The 21,798-nt window shown below is 41.8% G+C and overlaps 1 protein-coding gene and 1 long non-coding RNA gene across 3 annotated transcripts in view; one reads left to right on the forward strand and one right to left on the reverse strand.

Annotated features, from left to right (window-relative positions):
* The window catches only part of WIPF3 (WAS/WASL interacting protein family member 3), a 109,210-nt gene that overhangs the window by 32,083 nt on the left and 55,329 nt on the right, over positions 1–21,798 (reverse strand). For both annotated transcript variants that reach the window (XM_035253530.3, XM_035253529.3), the window contains exon 3: positions 1,040–1,172. In XM_035253530.3, coding sequence (XP_035109421.3) covers positions 1,040–1,172 — 133 coding nt within the window. The remainder of the gene's footprint in view (positions 1–1,039; positions 1,173–21,798) is intronic.
* Positions 2,025–18,538, forward strand: LOC103794748 (uncharacterized). Its single transcript, XR_013523905.1, has 3 exons — positions 2,025–2,119; positions 15,271–15,366; positions 18,404–18,538. It is a non-coding gene; the product is annotated as an uncharacterized LOC103794748 (long non-coding RNA).

A 21,798-nucleotide genomic window follows, 5' to 3' on the forward strand; every position in this document is an offset into this window, starting at 1 on the left:
TTGAGCCCTTCACTTTTTTTTGTTGTTGTTGAGATGGAGTCTTGCTCTTGTTGCCCAGGCTGGAGTGCAGTGCCACAATCTCAGCTCACTGCAACCTCCACCTCCTGGGTTCAAGTGAGTCTCCTATCTCAGCCTCCCCAGGAGCTGGGATTACAGGCATGCACTTCCACGCCCAGCTAATTTTGTATTTTTAATAGAGACGGGATTTCTCCATGTTGGTCAGGCTGGACTTGAATTCCTAACCTCAGGTGATCTGCCCACCTTGGCCTCCCCAAGTGCTGGGATTACAGGTGTAAGCCACCATGCCGGAACAAGCCCTTTACTTTCTGACACTGAGTTTGAGGACTATGTTGACACAGGGTGAGCAATCTTTAAATGTTACCCTACAAAGAATACACAAAACGTGGTATGTCCATACAGTTAAATACTAAATGATGAAAAGGAGTGAAGTACTGATACATGCTCCAACATCTATGAAGCTTGAAAACATTAAGCTAAGTGAGGGAAGCCAGCCACAAAAGGCCATATAGTACACGATTCAATTTCTTTGAAACTTCAGAATAGGCAAATTCGGAGAGATAGAAAGTTGATTAGGTTGCCAAGGGCCAGGGACTAATGGGGAATGACTTGCTAATGGATATGGAATTTCCTGTGGGGGTGACATAAACGTTCTGGAACTAGATAGAGGTGATTGTTGCAACAACATTGTGAACATAATAATTGCTACTGACTGAACACTTTAAAAAGGCTAAAACGATGAATTTTATGTTACGTGTATTTTATAATTTTTAAAAAGTTGCCCACTGTGGAGTTCTTTTTAGCATTTGACAAGGATAGAAGATATGCTCTAAACCATTTGCAGATTTGGAAGGAAAGCTCTGGTTCTCTTGCCCACTTGGCCTGTCCAATGAGCAGGTCTGAGATGGCCCCATGTGTGTCCTGGGAAGCAGCTGTGGCCCCAGCCAGGGGTGTCTGGCTGTGCCTCACATGCCTGCCCTGTCCTTGGCTCACAGGAGGCCTGGACGGGCTACTCACTTACTCTCGATCTGTGGGGCACTGCGGTCGTTGATCTGTGTGACTTTTCGCAGGCGAGTTCCTTGCTGGATATCAGCCAACAGTGCACTCCGGCCTTTTGGATCTGCCTTTCTCAAGGTGGAGGTGTCTGTGCTTACCTGTAGGGGAGTAAGAGGGATTTGATTATAATTGCATATAACATTTTCAGATAAGCAAAATGTCCTGTCTGCTGTCAGTTTCTCCTGCAGTTCTCTGCCTTCCCTGTCCCATTCCCAAGGCTGATCTCAGGTTACCTGTGGGAGAGACATTTTTGGGCCTTGCTCACACCTCTTTCCCTGGTGACCTAGAATGGACTCTTTATTTTAGATGACTCAGTCCCAAGTGCCTATCTTGTGAGCTCCTGGAGGTCTTAGGGAGCCCTAAATAATAGCTCCTCTTTCCTCTCTCTTATACCTCTCACCCCAGGGCTTCTGTCTGTGAGTACCTGGCCTCTGCTCTCAGTTTTGAATGATCATCCTGCTTGGTGCCCCAGGTCCCCTTCTGGACCAGATCCCTGGCTGATTTCCCGCTTGACGATCGGAGTTGTTCCTGTGCCCTGTCATCCCCTGGACTGTTCTCCTGAGCAGGACTGAAGTCTTGCTCAGCCCCTAGGTACTCACATCTTCCTTGCTATTGGGTCCTGGGTGGCTCATGCTGGGCCCATTGTGTTTCTTAATGGAAGCAGATTCATGCTGTAGGAGCTGGCTTTGAAGGAGGGCGGTGGCTTTCATGTGATCATGGAGAAGAGGGGAGAACTGGAGAGCTCAGGGGAAACTGGGGACACATAGAGGTCAGAAAGTTGTGGAGAAAGGGAATGTAGGAGATTACAGTGAATGTCTGGTGACTGTTTACTCTGTGCCTGGGTGTGTTACATTAGTCCTCACAAAACCTTGTGAGTTTAAATTGAGTTTGCCCTTATCTTACAGATGAGGAAACTGAGACTAAGAAATCGTCTGCTTGAGGCCGAGAGGCTGGGGTTCAAACTCAGATCAGCTGAATCCCAAAGGCCATGTGCTTTTCACTTTGCAACACTGTGGCTACCAAGGACGTATGCTCTTTTATTAGGGTAAGTGTCTGATGGACTGCTAAATGCTTCATAAATATATTTGCAAGAAAATCTTTCGTCCTAATTCCACAAGTAGCCTTGAGATATCTTGAGATATAATTGCTTCACTTCCACTGTAGCTTCAGCTGACGTGGTGGAGGTTTCCATGGGTTATTAGAGCCAGGGAACGCCAGAAAGAACATTGGGAGGTTGGTGGCAAATCAAGGAGGGAAGGGGTTGTCCTGGAAGCCACAGCCAGGATTATTCACAGTGAGAAGGTTCATACCAACCATGTAACCTTAGAGATGGCGGATCATTTCTCAAAGCAAGAAATACTTCTTAGCCCTACGATATGGGAATACCATGTGTCCTTGGGTTTCAGCTTAAATATCACCATTTTGGCCCTTTCTGATCCAAAATCTAAATAAGGCCATTCACTGCTTCTTCTGAAAAAGGCCATTCCTTTTTCCTCTGTCACATTTATCACAGGGTATAAGTTTATATTTCCATTGTGGAAAATTTCCATTTGTGATTTTGAGTTTAATGTTCATTAACCCCAAGGACTCCACATCAGGAAAAAAGATGTGGAGTCTGTCTGTTTTGTTCACAAAAATATCCCCAAAGAGTAGAATAGGATCTGTGTGGCTCATTAACTACTGTTGAAAAAATGAATAAATGACTTGAGTAAGTGAATAAATGAACTAGACCCAGATATATTAAGAGCTGTCTTTGCTCTCAAAGGTGTATACATGCACCAGGTAGAGAGGCATACACTCCAGTGAGGTAAGCCACTGTGCAATGCACAGCACAGGACTGGGCAGCCATGCCAGTTCCCCAGAGAGGAAGGCCACCAAGAGTCCAGAAATGGCCATGTTTCTTCCTTTAAGGAAGACTTGAGACCTTAGAAGGTCCCTGGAGTATCAATAGGATTTATAAATCCTTGCTATTGCCATTTTCTATTTAAAAAAGGACAAACCAGGTTGGCTGACTAGAAACTCATGGGCTCTCTGGTGTCACACACTACAAGAGGCAGTTGTGGTTTTGGCTAAAATGTGCTGAGTCCACTTCTTCACTGGCAGCCTCTACTGCATGGGTTAGGAAGCTTATGCAGGCTTTGAAGGACACAGACTTCAAAGTCTGATTCTTGTTGCCTGGAAACACACTTTTGAACCCTTGAGAGGGACTTACGAATGATGGTCAACAAGAAAGCAGTGAGCAAAGAGCCTCAATCATGAGTCATTGGAGCTATTAGATATTTATTTATTTTAGAAAGGCAGGGCATTTCCCATACAATATGCTTTAAAAAAATCCCATATAAACCATTAATATCAAGAGTGCATTTTAAGCTGCAAAGCTTTGAGATTTTTAAAGTCTCCTATCATTTATTTATGAATAGTGAATGACAGAAATAAGGGACTAAAGAAACATCACGGCTATAGCTAAGAGGGTAAGAAAATTTTTGTATGAATTTGGCATTACTACCTCAGATATGCATTATGGTCAGGGAAACAAACGTGCTTCGTAATTTTCCTTCTAGGTATAAGAAGATAACCCACCGAATTACAATAATATTCACAGCCCAACCCAGAGGAGCCCTGGGGAAGGCAAGGGTGAGAACGGTGCGTTCTTTTCTTTAAAAAAGCAACTGGAATGATGAGAAAACCCCATCCCTCATTTGCCCTTGGGGATTGAGGGGCGGGTCATCTCATCCAATTTAGACTGTTTATTACCAAAATGTATCCCCCGCCCCTCGACCTTGCCCAGCTCAGGCATTTCAGGTGAGGGCTATGAAGAACGTAGCATGTCCTTAAAATGATGATTTTAATTTTGGACATGCCTCAGTAAGTTCTTGACAATTCTACAGGGCATATTTGTTAGTAAACATCTTCCAAGTCAGCAGGAGGACATGGCAAGTCACAGTGTGTTTATTTACACGGTGCAGTTCAACTCCGTGGGCTAAATTTAACATTCCCTCTGTGACTTCTCAGCTGTCTTCTGCTCCAGTGTCGGCCCTAATGAGCGCCCTGATGGTCTCCCGCTAGAGGGCTCTCTCACCTGATCTTAATATGGTGTTCGCCAATCCTCTCCTCTCCTGTGCGGCAGGAAGGAATTAACAACTTTGCGGCAAAAGTGACCATCTACGGTATATTTAATCTCAATTGGTTTTGCACAAAAGGACATATTTATTTGCACATTGAAGAACACATTACACAAAGCCAGTCATTTCTACTTCATCTGCAATATTTATTAACAATTCAACCATAATTTGCAGTCTTAAAAAACCTCCTACTACCCCAAGAATTCTTGTTACTGTGGTTACAGGATGCAGAAACAGGAAAGAAAGGATTTTCAAATATTCACTGAACATTTCGTGTTGTGCAAATCCTGATCATGGGCAACTGCACTAACAAGACAGTCAAGGGAGAGAAAGCCATTTTGGACACTTTTCCCGGCAAAACTATGCGCCAAAAAAATAAAAACACACAGACAAAACAAAACAAAGAAACCAATAAAACATGACTTTCAAGTTCACTCTTTTTTCTCATTAACACGGTGACTGAGTAGCGACAATTTGTTGGGTTCCACACAGAGCTTTTGTTGACTCAGTTCTCCTACAGCAAGCTTTAAAGGAGATAGCCCAGAATCCCAAAAAGATGAACCATCGTAGAATAGATGTGCACCTTAGCTCGTCCCCTTGGCTGTAAAGGCTGGAAACCTGAAGTATGTCAGTGAGATTAGAAATACAAAAAATTGAACTACAGTCCTAACAAAGCCAAGGGTAGAATAAACAATCGGTGAGGGACCTTTTCTTTCACCTTGCTGTTTTTCAACCCTGAGCAAATAAATCCGTTAAACGCAGTAGCGAGTTGCCTCCATCAGCCATTTATTTAGTTAGCGATGGTTTTATTGATTCTGAGTATTCCCACTCCTTTCATTTATTTTTTTTTAAATTTCCTTCTTTTGTTTGGCAAGACGTCTTAGAAACTAATATAGCGTGCTTGAGTGTGGAGTGAATGGTGGGAGGTGCTCCACCTTGCTGTTTTTTAAAAGCTTTTACATGTCCATTTGTCATTCCAACAAACGAGTCAATTGCCTCACGGCAGTTTGAGGAAGGGAGATGACAGTCCAGCCCAGATCAAAACTTTGACATGCACATCTGCTTGTCACCCTGCCACCAGATGCCACCCTCACCTTTCCAATACTCGTAACTGTGAAAAATGCTAATAAAAACTTTAGCTGGTTGATTAAAATCTAGCAGGTCATTTTTCTCAGCAATGATCCAAACAGTATCATTTTAATACAATTTCAGCCTTGCAGTCTCCTGAAGGTAGCTTCTCCAATGTGGCCGTTAAGCCTAAAATCAGTGCGCAGGTTTCTAGGCATACCAGCCTGTTCATCACTCCAGCCCTCAGCCTACCCCTGTCTCCTCAAACTTGGGGGCAGACAGGCATCAGCAGCCAGGGTACTTGCAGTTCATTACCAAGTCTGAATCCCAAGGACAGCCAGAATGGCAATGTCTCCCTTCTAACTTCTTTACGCAAGAGAACACAGAGAACCTGGATTGCAAAAGAGAGACATGAAATATTTGCTTAAAAAACTTTCTCCTGTCAGGTCTGACACAATGTTCCCTGCACCCCATACGTGCATAAGTCAAGTTGTTCTAGAATGAGGTACACTGAGATCTAACAGTTCCGAGTCTCATTTTTAGAAACCCAAATATCCAATTCCAATCCATGCACAAAAAGAACGCACCTGCTAACCTTCTTTTCTAAAGCCTGATATCTTTTATCCTTTGGAGACGGAGTCTCACTCTGTCACCCAGGCTGGAGTGCAGTGGTGAGATCTTGGCTGACTGCAACCTCCACCTCCCAGGTTCAAGCAATTTTCCTGCCTCAGCCTCCGGAGTGGCTGAGATTACAGGTGTGTGCCACCATGCTTGGCTAATTTTTGTATTATTAGTAGAGATGGGGTTTCACCATGTTGGCCAAGGCCTGATACTTAAACAATACTGTGTGTAGACCTGTGACTGTTACCTGGAGTACAGAGCTGACTCATCCTGTGCCTCTTTGCTTCCCTGGAGGTAAAGCAGAATGAGGGGGTCTTTTGTTGGGACTATGAGCTATTGGTGAGTCTGGTCCTGTTCTGTACAGTCATAAAATAAGCCTACCCATCAAGGTTATCTCATCCACTGTCATGACTTTGGTTACTATCTGCTGCTGCCACCTCCTTGCTCAGGGATGTAAAAGTCACCTCAGACTCTTCCCTTTTTCTTATTCTTCAGCCAGTCCATTGAAAACTCCTGTTGGTTTTTCCTGATTTCTCAGAAATCTGTCACCTCTTCTTCATCGCTGCCATGCTGTCTTAATGCAGGCATTCATCACCTCTGGATTCCCTTATGTGGTTTTCATGTCTCCTTGTCCTCCTCCACACAGCAGCCAGAGTAATCTTTATAAAAGACGTATCATTAATTGTGTCATCCTGTGCTGGATCCAGTTGAATTGAATCCTGAGGATTCAAATTCCCTCACGTTACATAAGGCCCTTAGTGATCAGCCCAGACTTTCCACTCCTCGAACCCTCCATGCTGGCACTCACCTCCAGACCTTGGCTTGAGCTGATCTCTATTCTTTTGATATTTGTCTCCTGGATGTCTCCCAAGATGCCTCTTGATCCTGGAAGGCCAGACGAAGAGCCCTATCTGTGTTCCTAGAGCAACATGCTTACCCTTACAGAGCATCTGCCTCCCGGATCATGTTAGTCCACTGAAAATTTGCAATGACTTCCATCTCAGTCCATAGACAAAAAATCAGAGGCCTTATTAAGATTGTCTGCTGAGCTTGACCGATTTCCATGGGGTACCATGAGTTTACATATAAATGCCAGCTTTTTCCTACTCAAACCAGTGTTATCAAGTAGTTCCATTATGTGCCAATCCTTCCCAGCTACAAACTGCCTATCTGGCAATATATTTTGGTACTAATTTTTAGCAACGATGAGAATTTTGATTCCAGTCTCTTTAGTAGGGCATAATCAGAAAAATTTAAGAGTAAATGTTAGGGATGGAAAGAGTATAAATGAAAAAACATGGAAAAAGAGAGATTTGGGACAGGTGTAAATTGGGCAGATAGAGACAGGTGTCAGAAGTAGGGATTAGAGACTCAACTACCCCAGAACTACCAATTCAAAAGGACATTAAACATACAAATATTTCAGACATATTTGTCTAGTTTTTGTCAGATACTAGACCAAAACATGTCTTTAAATGCACAGGATGGTTACTTTAACTGATAAAAGTAGTTCATAGAAACTGCTGGAAAGAGGGGGCTTGAAAAGATGATAAGCAGAAATCAGTAAAGCAAATCCTTGGACATTAATGTAACCCAATATTGTTTAAAATTTGAGTGCTAACTCTGTGCTAGGCATGGTGTTAATAGTGAGGATACAGTATGGGTAGGAGTACCAGGATGCTGTGCTCGGGGGGTGTATGTACATGTGTGTGCATATGTGCACGTTCTCTACATAATGATGTATCAGCCAGTAACGTACCACACATATAATGCACCACACACAGTAATACCACAAATATGGTATTATACTGTAACAGTATAATACTGTATTTTTACTGTACCTTTCTTATGTTTAGATATGGTTAGATGCACAAATACTTCCCATTGCATTACAGTTGCCTACAGGATTCATTCAGTACAGTAATATGCTGTACAGGTTTGTAGCCTAGAGCAATGGGCCATACCACATTACCTAGGTGTGCAGTAGGCGCAACCATCCAGGTCTGTGAATGTGCAATCTATGATGGTCACATGACAGAAATCACCTGACGACATAGATGCATCAGCACATATCCCCTTTGTTAATCAATGCATGACTGTATGTATATACACATATACATACACATCTTCTGTATGTTTGTGTGTGTGCACATATATGTACTTCTCATTATTTTCTACACCCAGAGCCTCCTATCTGGTCTCCAAAATTGGACTCTCATCTCTTTAAGTCAGCCTTCAAATGATCCTTTTTAAAGTGCTAATTGACTCCTCTTCTCAAAATGCTTCAGTGGCCCACTAGTCTCTACCCAATCAAGGAATTCAGCCACACTGCCCCAAGGTATCTTTCCTTGGCCAGTTTGAGCCTCATTTCAGCTGCTCTGGGTATATCCCATGTCTCTTCTTTCCTACTTCCGAGCCCGGGCTCAGGACACCTCCTCTTCTGGAGATGCCCCACACCCCGCTTTGCTGTATCTGCCAAACCTTTCATCTCCCTGTGAAGCTGTTGACATTAAATACAGTTTACATTAGAAAATGTATTTTTTCAACTTTCTCAACTAAACTTCTCCTTGTATGACCTGCTTTTCCACTGCCAAGGCACATTGTTTGTAATTCTCTATAGCACTGCTCATATCTTGTTCAGTGTTACAGTTTCTACATATTGGTCTTACTCCTTATTTTGAGTGCAAAAACTAAGCCACTGCACTTTCTCTTACCAGTGAATCCATCTTAAAAAAAATATGCGAGCAATCAATCTATCAGTGTTTTGTTGACATGAACTCTATAGAAACCTTAATCCCTGGATCTTCGACTCTGCCTCCCCTGACATCTCTCTGCTCCCACAAAGCACACAGGTGTGGGGAAGAGAAGTGGCTGTTTTTTGAGGTCGCATTTCAGCCCTGATTCTTCCAAATGTCTTCACCCTTTTTATCCTTTGGCCACTGTGTCCCTAGAGATGTGAATTCAATTCCACACCATTCTCTCTTTTTCAATGATGTCAATATTCTCAGGCTTTTAAGACTAAACTTTAAATTGTGAGAAAATTTGATCTTCAAACCTAAGTTGGACCTAGAAAGAACAATCTCATGAACTCAAAAAAAGAGTTCAGACTAGGAGTCAAGGGCATGGCACCAGGAATAGCTAATAAATAATACACAGTTAGAACACTGTGAAGTTTCATATCTTCTATTTTCTCTAGACAAAAAGTATTATCAAAAAGAAACATGTCCCTGCCCAGCAGATTAAGTTGCAAATGAATGACGACATGACTGTTGTTATTTCCAGCTCATTGTGCTGCTGGCCCTCCATCTCTGTTAAAGGCTTCTCCCCATTCATCCAGGCTCGAAGCCTGAAAGTATCTATGGCTCCTTCCTCTCTCTATTTGACATCACCAATATTTTACAGAGGCTGGCTCCTTCTCTCTCCTTAGAGTACACACAGCAGTGACTTTGGAGTCTGGGAAAGGAAATTAACAAGAGATCTGCAACATAAAACGGGTGACAATGACAATAGCAATAATAGAAAGGGAAGGGATTTGTATAGTGCCAGGCACTGTCCCAACCACTTTGCATGTATTAATTCATTTCAAAGGCCCTTGAACAACCCTAAAATGTAGGTACTAGTTAAGAGTATTATGTCTAGTTTGCATATGAGGCACAGAGGTGAATCAGACCATCCACTGCTACCAAGTACAGAGCTGAGCAGTAAGCCCAGGCAAGTCTGGTTCTCTTCATCACAATACAGCCTCTTATACCCAGGAAATACAAGACAGGCCTGCAGCTGGGAGGGTGAAGGGGTTCGACTGCTCTCTGGCTTGAGGCCAGGGTAGGTGTTGCCTCGCAAGGAATGTGAAAGCCAGAGCAGGAAGGACTGGGCAGGAAGGGGGCATCATAGAAGGAAAAGGGAAGGTGGGCAGAAAGAGACAGTGAGTGGAGCGTCAAAGAAGGGTGGGGCCAAAGGAGCTAAGTGCTAGGCTTTTGCCAGAGCCAGAAAGGACAGCCAAGGCTGAATGACAGGCTCTAAGGAGAGCCTGATGAGTGCATTATATGCCAGCAGCTGCCTTGGCAGGGGGACTGAGAGTACTTAAAATGGAAAGTGCACAGAGTAACCCTATGCTGTGTGGCTGATACCCTCAACTGTAAATAAGCTGTACCTGAAACTCCCTTGTCAGGTAACAGACAACCTCTTACAGGCCAGCCCTGCTGGTCCACTTCTCTTTTCTGAATGTTGGGCCTCTTCTCTCCTTTCTTGCCCCCCTATTGGCTGCAGGGCAAAATGCAGGGCCTTTGGCATATAGCCTCCCTTTGTTGACTCTAAAATAATCGTGGTTATAAATATTGTTCACATATGAAAGGAGGCGAAGATAACAAAAATAACCGAGCAGGGGAAAATTCCAAAATTTCTAGAAAGTTTAAGACGGCCCCGCAGTATTTTGTCTGTTACAGATGATAATGTAAGTGGACCTAGACTTCCTTTTCTTATCATCACTTTCTAGAACCTCTGAGTGAAAAGTCCAGCAGAAGCCTCTGGGTCCAGACTTGGACTGAATCCTAGAGAAATAATGACTCACAGCTGAGCCCAAGGACTGTTCTGAAGGGTTCTCATTGCTGGATCTCATGAATTCTCATCCATTCCAGAATCTGCTTGCAAACCTCTCTGGGTTGGGCTCCCAGGTCACCAGACCAGGCTGCTGAGCATATGTGTTCTATGACCGTGTCACCCCTGGGCCTCACCCCAGTTCTAGGCCCTGTCTATGAAGAGTAGAGGCCTTTCCTTCCCTGTCTGCACTCAACAAGTCCTTCTTTGGTTTGCAGTGATCCTCCATACCCCTGGTGTCTCCTTGGTTCATGCTTTCAACATTCGTGGCTCTTCTCTGAGCCACTTCCTCCAGCTAGTTGGGCTGCCACAAGCGTATTTACCCACTCGTTATTAAGAAGGCGGTGTGGAATACTGGAAAGAGCTGAGTTCAGGGGTCAGTTCTTCACTTACTATTCTGTTCTGGTTGTCTGCATTTCAGGAAGCATCTGGGTCCGGTCTGCCAGTGCCCAGGTGTGCTTGGTGGAGTAAGTCACCCAAGACAGCCCCTCTTTGCAGCTAAAAATGAGGGCTCCAGAGCCCTGCCACCTTGGCTGGGATTCTGGTCCACCATTTAGTGGTGGTAAAATTTAGGCAGGTGACTTGACTTTTGAGGCCTCCATACCTCATCTATATAATTTGGAAGAGAGTAATAACGACCACATAAGTTGTAGTGCAGAGTAAAGGAGGTAGTCCCTATAATGATCTTAAAACAGGCTTGGCAGCTGGTAATTACTCAACAATGTTAGCTATTAATATCAGTTTCCTCTAAGAATTTTCAGCAGACTCTACCTTTTCCTGTTTTAAAGCTTGTATTTCCTGGAATAAAGCCAGGCTGAATCCTAGAGAAACAATGACTCACAGCTGAGCACAAGCACAGTCCTGAAGGGGTCTCACTGCTAGATCTGATGGAGTAAAGAAAACCCCAGATGACAGTTTCCAATAAATGACAGTTTCTTTTCCAATAAAAAGAAATCCCTGGATGGCAGCTGTGTAGCAGGCTAGAAAACAGCCAGTTCGAATTAGAAAAGAACAAGAACACATTCAGGGCAAGAGAACATCTAAGAAGCTGGACAATGCTGGGCATCAAGGGAAGAAAGGATATGGCTCCCTTTTCCCAACCCCTAGTAAAAATAAAGAGAATATGACACTTGGGAAAAAGAGAAAATTGTGCAAGAAAAACATTGATTCTGAATAACTTAATAGAATAAGAAAGGAGTTACCATATCTTAACTTATTATAACGTTGAAAGTATTTGGTCACAAAGAGAGAGAAATGCAATCATACAATCCTATTTGTTTCCATACAGACAGTATTTGTACTTCATAATACTAAAAGTGTTGTCTTTCCGAGATTTTCAACTTTTACAGACATTTGTAGAGATAAAGCAGAAACACTTGATATGATTACACAACTGAAGGCAAACATTATCCAGAGTCAAGCAAAATGTAAAAATAATAATAAACTACAACTAAGTGGGGTTTATTCTGGGAACACAATAGAATAAAATCTGCTTCAAAATCAATAAAATCCACCATATTAATAGTCTAAAAAAGAAGAATCACATGATTACATCAATTGATACAGGAAAAGCATCTGACAAAATTCAATATCCATTCATGGCAAAAACTCTCAGCAAACTAAGAATAAAAGGGTACTTAAATAATCTGATTAAAAAAAAAAAACGAGCTAACATTGCACTTAGTGATAAAACATTTTCCCCTAAGATCAAGAACAAAACAGGGAGGTTCACTCTCACCATTTCCATCATAATGGAAATTCTAGCAAGTGCAATAATGTAAGACAAATAAATAAACAGCATAACAGATTGGGAAGGAGGAAATAAAAATTGTACCTCTTCTCAGTCAACATGATTTTCGATGTAGAAAACTCCTAGAACTGACAAGTGAGTTTAGTAAGGTCATAAGACAGCAGGCCAGTACGCATAACTATATACTGTACCAGCAAAAACCTGGAAATAGAAATTTAAAAAAATACCTTAAAATAGCTCCAAGTACAAAGGAAATACTTATGCATAAATCTAACAAAACACGCACAGCATATGGATTCTTAAAACCAAAAAATGCTAATGAAAGAAAGTAGACATCAATAAATGAAGAGATATGCTGTGTTCACGAATTATATCACATTGGAAAGATGTCAGTTTTTCCAAGGTTGATCTGTAGATTCAATGCAATTCCAATAAAATCCCAGTAAGATTTAAAAATAGCTATAGACATGCTAACTCTAAAATTTATATGGAAAGGTAAAGGAACTAGAATCATCAAAATGATTTTGCAAAAAAAAGTAAAGTTGGATGACTCATATTACCTGATTTTAGAACTTCCGATAAACCAGTAATCAAGATGGTATAGTCTGGCAAAGGAATAGACACAGAGATCAATGGAACAGAATAGAGAGTTCAGAAATAGATCCACACAATTATGGTCAATTGATTTTCGACAAAGATGCAAAAGCAATTTAATGGAGAAAGGACAGTCTTTTCATCAAATGGTATTGGACATGCGTATGCCAAAAGTGAAACAGCCTAAGCCTCGTATCTCATACATAAATTAGCTCAAAATGGATCAAAGGTCTAAACATAAAATGTAAAACAATAATGTTTCTTTAAAAGAGAACAAAAAAAATCTTTGTGACCTGGGTTAGGTAGAGAGTTCTTAGAAATGACACCAAAAACACAATGCATAAAAGAAAATACTATTAGACTGGGCGCAGTGGCTCACGCCTGTAATCCCAGCACTTTGCTCAAGGTGAGCAGATCACTTGAGGTGAGACGTTCGAGACCAAGCTGACCAACATAGCAAAACCCCGCCTCTTCTAAATATACAAAAATTAGCTGGGCATGGTGGCTGCTGCCTATAATTCCAGCTACTGGGGAGGCTGAGCCACAAGAATCACTTAAACATGGAAAGCGGAGGTTGCAGTGAGCCAAGATTGCGCCACTGCACTCCCACTCCGGCCTGGGTGACGATGGAGTGAGATTGTCTCAAACAAACAAACAAAAACTATTCAATTGGACTTTATAAAAAATTAAAACTTTGTTTTGGGGAAGACACTCTTAAGAGGATAAAAGGACAAGCTACAGATTGGGAGAGAATATTTTCAAATTGCAAATGCAATAAGGGACTTGTTTGCAAAATATATTAAAAACTCTGATAACTCAATAGTAAAAGACAAACAAAAACTCCAGTTAAAAAAAGGGCAAAAGACTTAAAGATACTTCACTAGAAAGGATATATAGAAGGCAAATAAGAACATGAAAAAATGTTTATTATCATTAGCCATTAGGGAAATGCAAGTTTATTAGACCATGATGTAATGCTACCACACATCTATTAGAGTGGCTAAACAAAGCCAAACAAAAACCCGACAACAGCACATGGTGACAAGAATGCAGTGCAACTGGAACTCATATATTGTTGGTGGGATTGTGAAATGGAACAGCCACTCTGACAAACAGTTTGACACTTTTTTTTTTTTTTTTTTTTTTAATAAAGATGGGATTTCACCATGATTGGTTTTGAACTCCTGATCTCAGATGATCCACCCACCTCGGCCTCCCAAAGTGCTAGGATTACAGGCATAAGCCACCACGCCCGGCCTGACAATTTCTTATAAAGTTAAACATACACTTAACATATGACTCAGTAATATGACTCTGAGGTATTTATGATAGAAAAATAACGACTTATGTTCATATGAAAATGTATACATGGATGTTTAAATCAGCTTTATTCATAATTGCTCAAAACTGAAAACAACCAAAATGTCCTTCAGCAGGTGAGTGGATTAGTAAGCTGAGGACTGCTACCTGGCAGTGGGATAATAATGATAATAAAGGAAGATCAGTGGCTGTAGGGATTAGGGGTGGAAGGAAGATGTGATTACAAATGGGTGGCGTGATGGAGTTGCGGGGGTGATGGAATTGCACTGTATCCTGATGGTGGTGGTAGTTACATGAATCTATGCATGTGTTGCAATTCACAGAGTTGTTACCCTCCCCTGCAAAAGTCAGTCTTACTGTATGTTAATTTCAAAATATATTTAAAAAAATAATACAGTTGAGAAAAATTGGGACATGGAAGATAGAAAAGAGATGTAGCAAGGGGTAGAGGCACCAACCACCTCTTTTCTCAAAACAGAGGGTGAAAGAATGCAAGCTGATCAAAAGGAGCAGAGGTTTAAATATATTATTTAAAGTTACAAAGGTAACCATGAAAGAAAGTAAAAATAGTGCCATAAGGATAAAAAAAAATAAGGGGGAAGCTGGGAAGGAAGAGAAGAGGCATAATTCAAGGAAGCTAAATCCTCATCGCTCATAGTAGCAAGTCAACAGATGATGTCTCAGTGTGATAAATAAAGAAATAACAGTGTTGGCATATTATTTAGAGATTGCAACTTAAACTCAACACACTGCAATAAGCTTATTATCTCTCGTACTTCCTGGCCAAAACAGTGAGCCCCATTAACAGACACAAACTACACTTGCAATGTTGCTCCTTTCAGTACTGACTCTTCGCACAGCTCATTTTTTAACCATGGACACATAAAAATTGGATATACCCACTGGGCCACTTGCTCAGTTCTAATTTCTTTTCATTTTCAGGACAGAGATGATGATAATATATCCCCAAGCCAACAAATGACCAGGCCTTTTCCAGCCCAAGTGGCCATCCTTGCCAACTGTCCCGTATCTCACTGACTCATTATCATTTCAGAGCCCTACAATGTCTTTTATAACATGAGAAGGTTTAAACATCTGGAAACAACAATGTCTGACATTTTCTTCTAGGAAAAAGAAGGAGCATCTCCCACAGCCTCATCTTGAACTCAAGTTTAGTTGTCTAATGGTCTAGTCTGAGCGCATGTGAGGCCTTTACAGAACAAGGTAAGTGGGCCAGGAGGTGCTGCCAGCAAGGAAGCTAAATGAATGTGTTCTGGGAAGGATATGCCCCTTGAACTCTACCCCTCGGTGACCCACAGACACCATAGAGTGCCGAATGACCTCCCCTCCATGTCAGCACCCCACTGCGTGGCTGATTTATTGCAAAACACCTCCCGATAAATCTTCCCCAAACAACATCAGTCCCTCTTCTGAGTCATAATGTACAGTGGCTCTGTCTGGCTCAAATACACCTTTTCCATGAAGTATGTTCTGAAAACTCTGGTGAATATTTCTTTCATTTACCTGATTTTTCCCAAATAATGATGACAACAACAACAACAGTATCCTATAATTACAAACGTTTGCAGCTTATAAGTCCGTCCCTAGATATGGTGACATGTGAGTCTCCCAACAACCCTGAGGGGGAAGTGTCAGTTCCCTCATTTTTCACCACATAAGCCCAGTGACCCTGTATGCCAGGCATTCAGTCTGTTTTTGTTTGACTTTCTTGTTCTATTAAGCGCAACCATTCTGGTCTAAGTTCTTTACAAAGACAGACTCAGGCTTCTGCTCTTTAGGGGACAAATATCTATAATAAAGAAACAATAAACAAGCAATATCTAAATAAATAAATAAATGGCAAATAGAAGGTTGTATAAACTATTATGCTAACAGGTCACAATGAAGAGAAAACAAAGGAAAGGAGGCAGAAAGGCAGGACTAAGACTGTCCAGTACCCCTGCCACCACCCCCTTTCCCTGTTATTTAAGAAAAATCTGTCTTGTAAAGTTACATTTCGTTTCCTAGGAAAATGTTTGTTACATCCATATGTTCATGGACAAAAGGTCAAATATAAGCAAATATAGCAAATGAGTGCTCCCACACCATAATTTGCAAGAAAAGTATCAACTCTTCCATTCCTCCCAGAATCACCAGACTGAGGGTACTGCTCTCACACAACAAATATTCACTGAAAATCTGCTATGGGACAGGGTAGGGGGAAACCCAGACACTTCCATATATTACTTCCACAGTGCAGCTCAGGAATGAGCTGAAACACCCAGAATCTACTCAGTCTAACTCTGGGCCTTGCTGGCATTTATGCAGCATAGATAACTCCTTTAAGAATGAGCCAGTTGGAAACCTCAGGCCTGTGTTTCCAACTGGCTGCTGAACATCTTCATGTAAAGATCCCACTAGCACCTTAGTCTCAACACATCCAAAACCAAACTCATAATCTCTGCTCCTTCATCCCTCCCCACCACACGCAAACACACTCCTGTGCACCTCTTGTGATATGGAGCTCAGCAATATCTTCCAAGTCAACCAGACTTGACACCAACAATTCCCTGTATCAATAATTTGTCAATTTTCCCACCCACCAACTCTGCCTCCAAAGGTATCTCTGAGTCCTACCATCCTTTCTAGTTCTCCTACAACTTCTTGTGTTCACACTCTCTTCACTTCTCACCCATACCACTTAAACCACGGCTCCACTCCTAGCGATGGGAGTAGGTCATCCTCCGGGGGTTATCATAGTCTGTGTTGCCATAAAGGAATACCCGAGGTTGGGTAATTTATGAAGAAAAGAGAGGTTTATTTGGCTCACAGTCCTGCAGGCTGTGCAAGAAGCATGGGGCTAGCATCTGCTTCTGGTGGGGCCTTCAGGCTGATTCCACTCATGGTGGAAGGCAAAATGGAGCCAGCATGTCCAGATCACATGGTAAGAGAGGAAGGAAGAGAGACAGGGGCAGGCATCAGGCTCTTCTTAACAACTAGCTCTGCAGGGGACTAATGCAGCGAAAACTAACTCATGGGGCGCTGTCCCCATGACCCAACCACCTACTGTTAGGCCTCACCTCCAACACTGGGGATCACATTTCAAAATGAGGTTTGAGGAGACAAGTATCCAAACTACAGTACGTATATAGGTGGAAGTGGGAAGTTTGAGAGTCATGGATTAAAGGGTCTCCTAATGGGACTCTTCCTTTGAAAACTTTTCCTCACAAACTTTCAGATTGTTTCTCCAATTTGCTTCTCTAGATATAGATCAGACCTCCACAAACTTAGGTCAAAATTCACTAGGCATGGAGTTTAAGGCCTTCCAGAATCTGACCACAGTCCATGTTTCTACCCACCCACACACTATGGATGCCAACCACACATGCCTAGTTCTCCATTCCCTGTCCTGTCCACACACTTGGTGTCTCAAGGCCAATTCTCAGGCATTCCCTCTACCTGACACGGCTTTCACCTACTCTGTTCATTGAAATCACACTCAGCTTCCAAGGCCCAGCTTTGAAAGCTCTCTGAGGGAGCCCTAAATTAATCCTCGTTGACATTAACTAGTCCTTTCTGTGCATTTCCACTCTTGTAAACTTATGTAAAATAGCCATACATTTTATCAGTTTAATCCAGACAAGCAGATATCAGCTGGGGCTTCCCAAGCCCTTGACATCTAGAGGAACCTGGCTCAGACCTTCAGGTTCCTCTAGAACCTGACGCCCTCAGGAAGTACAACGCCTCCCAAAGACTTCTGCAATTTCAGGGGAGTTTGTGTCTCAGGGTCACATTTGCTTCCAGGTTCCTACTTTCATACATCCTGTCTCTGCTCTATTCCTCATGCTCTTAGAAATGCAGACCAAAACCTTCTGGGATAATCCCCACACCAAAACAAAACAAAACAAAAAGAAACCACAAAACATTCACATAAAGCATTCCTGATGAGAACTGTGATGTTATTGAAATGTGGGTGGAGAACAGAAAGGCTCTCCCTCCCAAGCATCATCAACACCCTCACACTGAGCACTGGGCATCCCTGGCCCTCAAATGGCCTTTGGTCTTCCCAACATGGAATTTCACCTGGCCCAGCTCTCCTTTAGTCCTGAACCTCAAACCAGTTTTCTAGTTCTTCTCTCTCAACTCCCTGCTCAACCGTCTTCTCGCTCTGCCCAGCCTCTTATGCATGGAGTGAATTCTTCCCCTTGTTTCCTGCAGTGTGGTTTATCCATTCTTACCGCTACTTTGTTCCTGCCCTCAGGTTCCAGCCCTACTTGCATAGTTCATGAAGATATTTCCCCAAGGACACCTCCCTCCCTAGGAAGTGCCAGCTGCAGCCATCCTAGTTTCACGTCTTGACATGTATCTCTCTTCCTCAAGTAAGTTTCTTGAGGCAGGAATTATGTCTCAATCAACCCTTCCGGTACTCAGCATCATGTCTTATACATAATAAGCACTTGGAAAACTTCATTAAAATAAAATAGGTTCTTCAATGCAAAAAAAATACAGCGGGAGCTGAAAATAAAAGCAAGTATTTTTGTCATGAGAATCACAGAAGGGGCTCGCTGGTATACTTGAAGTGTGACTCATACAACATACCCTCCTTAATGACACTCTTTGTATATTAATAAAATGGGATCACCTCAGACCCTCCCTGAAAAATACAGTAGCATCTGTTTAAGTGAATGCCAGCCATTCTAAAAAGGAGCAGAAATAAATGGAAGGTCATGACAGCTGCAATGAATCAAAATAAAATGTAGGCTTTCGTTGTTCTTAGTCATCATCGGAAAGTCTTTATGACAAGTATGACAGGCAGAGAATTTTGCTTAATGGAACAGACCAACTCTGAGGAAGTGCGTTGTAACAGAAGAAGGGGTGTATTTTTAGTTCACTTCTCTCGACTGTATTTTTGTCTTGCACCTCCTAAAATTAGGCCTGCTGATTGAGGCCATATGTAATGAGAGTGGCGTGGGCTGATGCAGCCATTGCTCTGAACTTAAGATATATCCCCATATACTGTCCTTTTGTGCTGATGGGCCTCTGCCTCCCTGGTGAAGTTAACCCACACCCTACAGAAGAGGCTAGAGCCTTGCTGGGAGTGGGGTGAGGGGAGAAGCCATTTAAAGACCACGAAGCATCTGGAAGTCACAAGACTCTTTGAGGAATAGAATATCAATGTACTTTAACAAACATCATCAACTGCCTTTGATGTGTCAGCTACTATTCTGATCTCTAGTATATTCCATTTCACTTTAAGAACGAAAAATACTTGTACTGTCAGAAAATCTGGCTATGTAATATGAGAAAATATGGCTATGTAATGATTGCAAAACACTTACCATAAAAAATTAATACATAAGTATTTTAAAGAAATCACATTAAAATGCCAATAATCTCTGGTATTCAGTCTGTTTATTTTGAGTAACAATAGGTTCATGCTGCAACAACTATGGAAAGGAGGGTTTTAAAGATGATGAATCTTTAAAAAATACAGAATGTAAGTCTTGATGTGCACAGTGGGAGAGGCTGTGCGTGTGTGGGGGCAGTGGGTGTGCGGGAACTCTCTGTACTCTCTGCTCAGTTTTGCTCTGAACCTAAAACTGCTCTAAAAAAGTCCATTTAAAAATTAAATCATATATACACACAGAGACATATTCAATGTTTACACAGGATAGTTTAAAGAAAATCATACTGTTAAAGCTCCACAGTCATCATCGTCCCTGGGCAAAGTCACTGGGTAGGAGGTGGGAGAATGTGGAAACCCTAGGTAACACCAATGGCCAATAGCAGCTGGGCCACAGGAAGCGGAGCTCTGAAAAGTGTGTCTTCTCCTTGAATTAGCAGACACATGCACTGAGCTTTCTGGTTTACTTTGTCAAAAAATAAATCAGACATCTTATAAACCAGAAAAAATAATCTGTAGTAGCCGAGTACTACACAAAGGGTTTGGGAAAACTTTGCAGGAGGAGAATTTTTTAAATCACTGTCCCAACTTTTTGTGGGATGAGTTGGGGCATAATGAAGTAAAAATCAAGAAAAATAAATTAATAGATTTATATTTTCCAAAAAGAATTGGGGACATGTTGCCATGATTCTTCTTAAGAGAAACAACTTAGTTTATCTTCTGAAATGCCAGATTACGGGGGAGCAAAGTTGAACTGCTCTATGTCACAGGTTGAGGGTGAGGAGAGGTGAGGGAGGTGGTTAGGGTGCAAGGTTAGGAAGGTGTGTGAGTGCCCAGGGAGGGCCCCAGCACTGCCTGCTCTGTGCTGGTGAGGAGGACAGCCATTTTAACTCGATCCCTTAATCACCAAGGTCTCTTATCACTCAATTTCCCCTCAGACTACATTCTTTGCTACAATGAATATATATTACTTGTTTATCTCTTCATATGTTTCATCTGAGGGCAGAGACAAATAAGGCTCCACTGATTTGAGTCTTCCGCAGCTTAGCATAGTGATTTGCAAAAAAAAAAAAACAGACATGGGAGTAACTTGTGTCTATTGACTGGTGGATTTTAAGCTTTGCTAATAAAATGACAAGAATGAAAAACTATTTATTCCTTAAGATTTCTGTGTTGCCCAGAAGGTTCTTCCATGACATGTATTCTACCTCACCAACCTTCTGTCTAAGGGTAGGATCCCATTTTCTATTACGAGCCATTGATCTGACAAGGTAAAATAAATATAAACCAATACATAAGAATGGTAATAAAGATGCAAGTTCAGTTTTTAAAGAGGTAACTAGGAAGTTTTGTTTGGTTTTTGTTTTGAGACAGGGTCTGATTCTGTTGCCCTGGCAATAGACTTCTGCTTTAGACTCCTGTGCAGCTGGGACAACAGACATGCCACCATGCTCAGCTAATTTTTTTTTTGGTACAGATGAGATTCATTTTGTTGCTCAGGCTATTCTTGAACTCCTGGACTAAGCAATCCTCCAGCCTTGGCCTCCCAAAGTGCTGGGATTACAGGTGTGAGACACTGTGCCTGGCCTGAAGTTTTTCATTTCTCAGAATTTTAAAGTAAGAAGGAAACTTATTAAATATGACCAGTGTTTAGGGGGAAATACCAAAGTTTTAAAGGATAGATTAGGCAGATATACAATAGGGGACAGAATGCAAAAGCATGAACAAATGAAAAAGATATGTATAAACACTCCTGTATGCATGAATGAAGGTGGAAGGTGTGTGGGGTGGGGTAGATTTACAATGTAAAAAGACAGATTAGCAAAGCCTGTGAGGGAGATAGCTGTGTCTATGTTTATAGTCCTATCTACATATTTACATACATATCTGAGAAACTATAGTGTTTCTTTAAAAGAGAACACAGAAAAATCTTTGTGAACTGGGATTAGGTAGATTTCTTAAAAAAGACACCAAAAGCACAATGCAAAAAAATGTGTCTTCTCCTTGAATTAGTAGACACCTGCACTGAGCTTTCTGGTTTATTTTGTCAAAAAATAAATCAGACATCTTATAAATCAGAAAAAAAAATCTATAGTAGCCAAGTACTACATAAAGGGTTTGGGAAAACTTTGCAGAAGGAGAAAATACTATTAAAAGAAAATACTATTAGTCTGGGCACAGTGGTTCACACCTGTAATTCCAGCACTTTGGGAGGTTGAGGCGGGAAGATCACTTGAGGTCAGAAGTTCAAG

This window comes from Callithrix jacchus, chromosome 11 (genome assembly GCF_049354715.1).
Source record: "Callithrix jacchus isolate 240 chromosome 11, calJac240_pri, whole genome shotgun sequence".
NCBI classification, from domain to species: domain Eukaryota; kingdom Metazoa; phylum Chordata; class Mammalia; order Primates; family Cebidae; genus Callithrix; species Callithrix jacchus.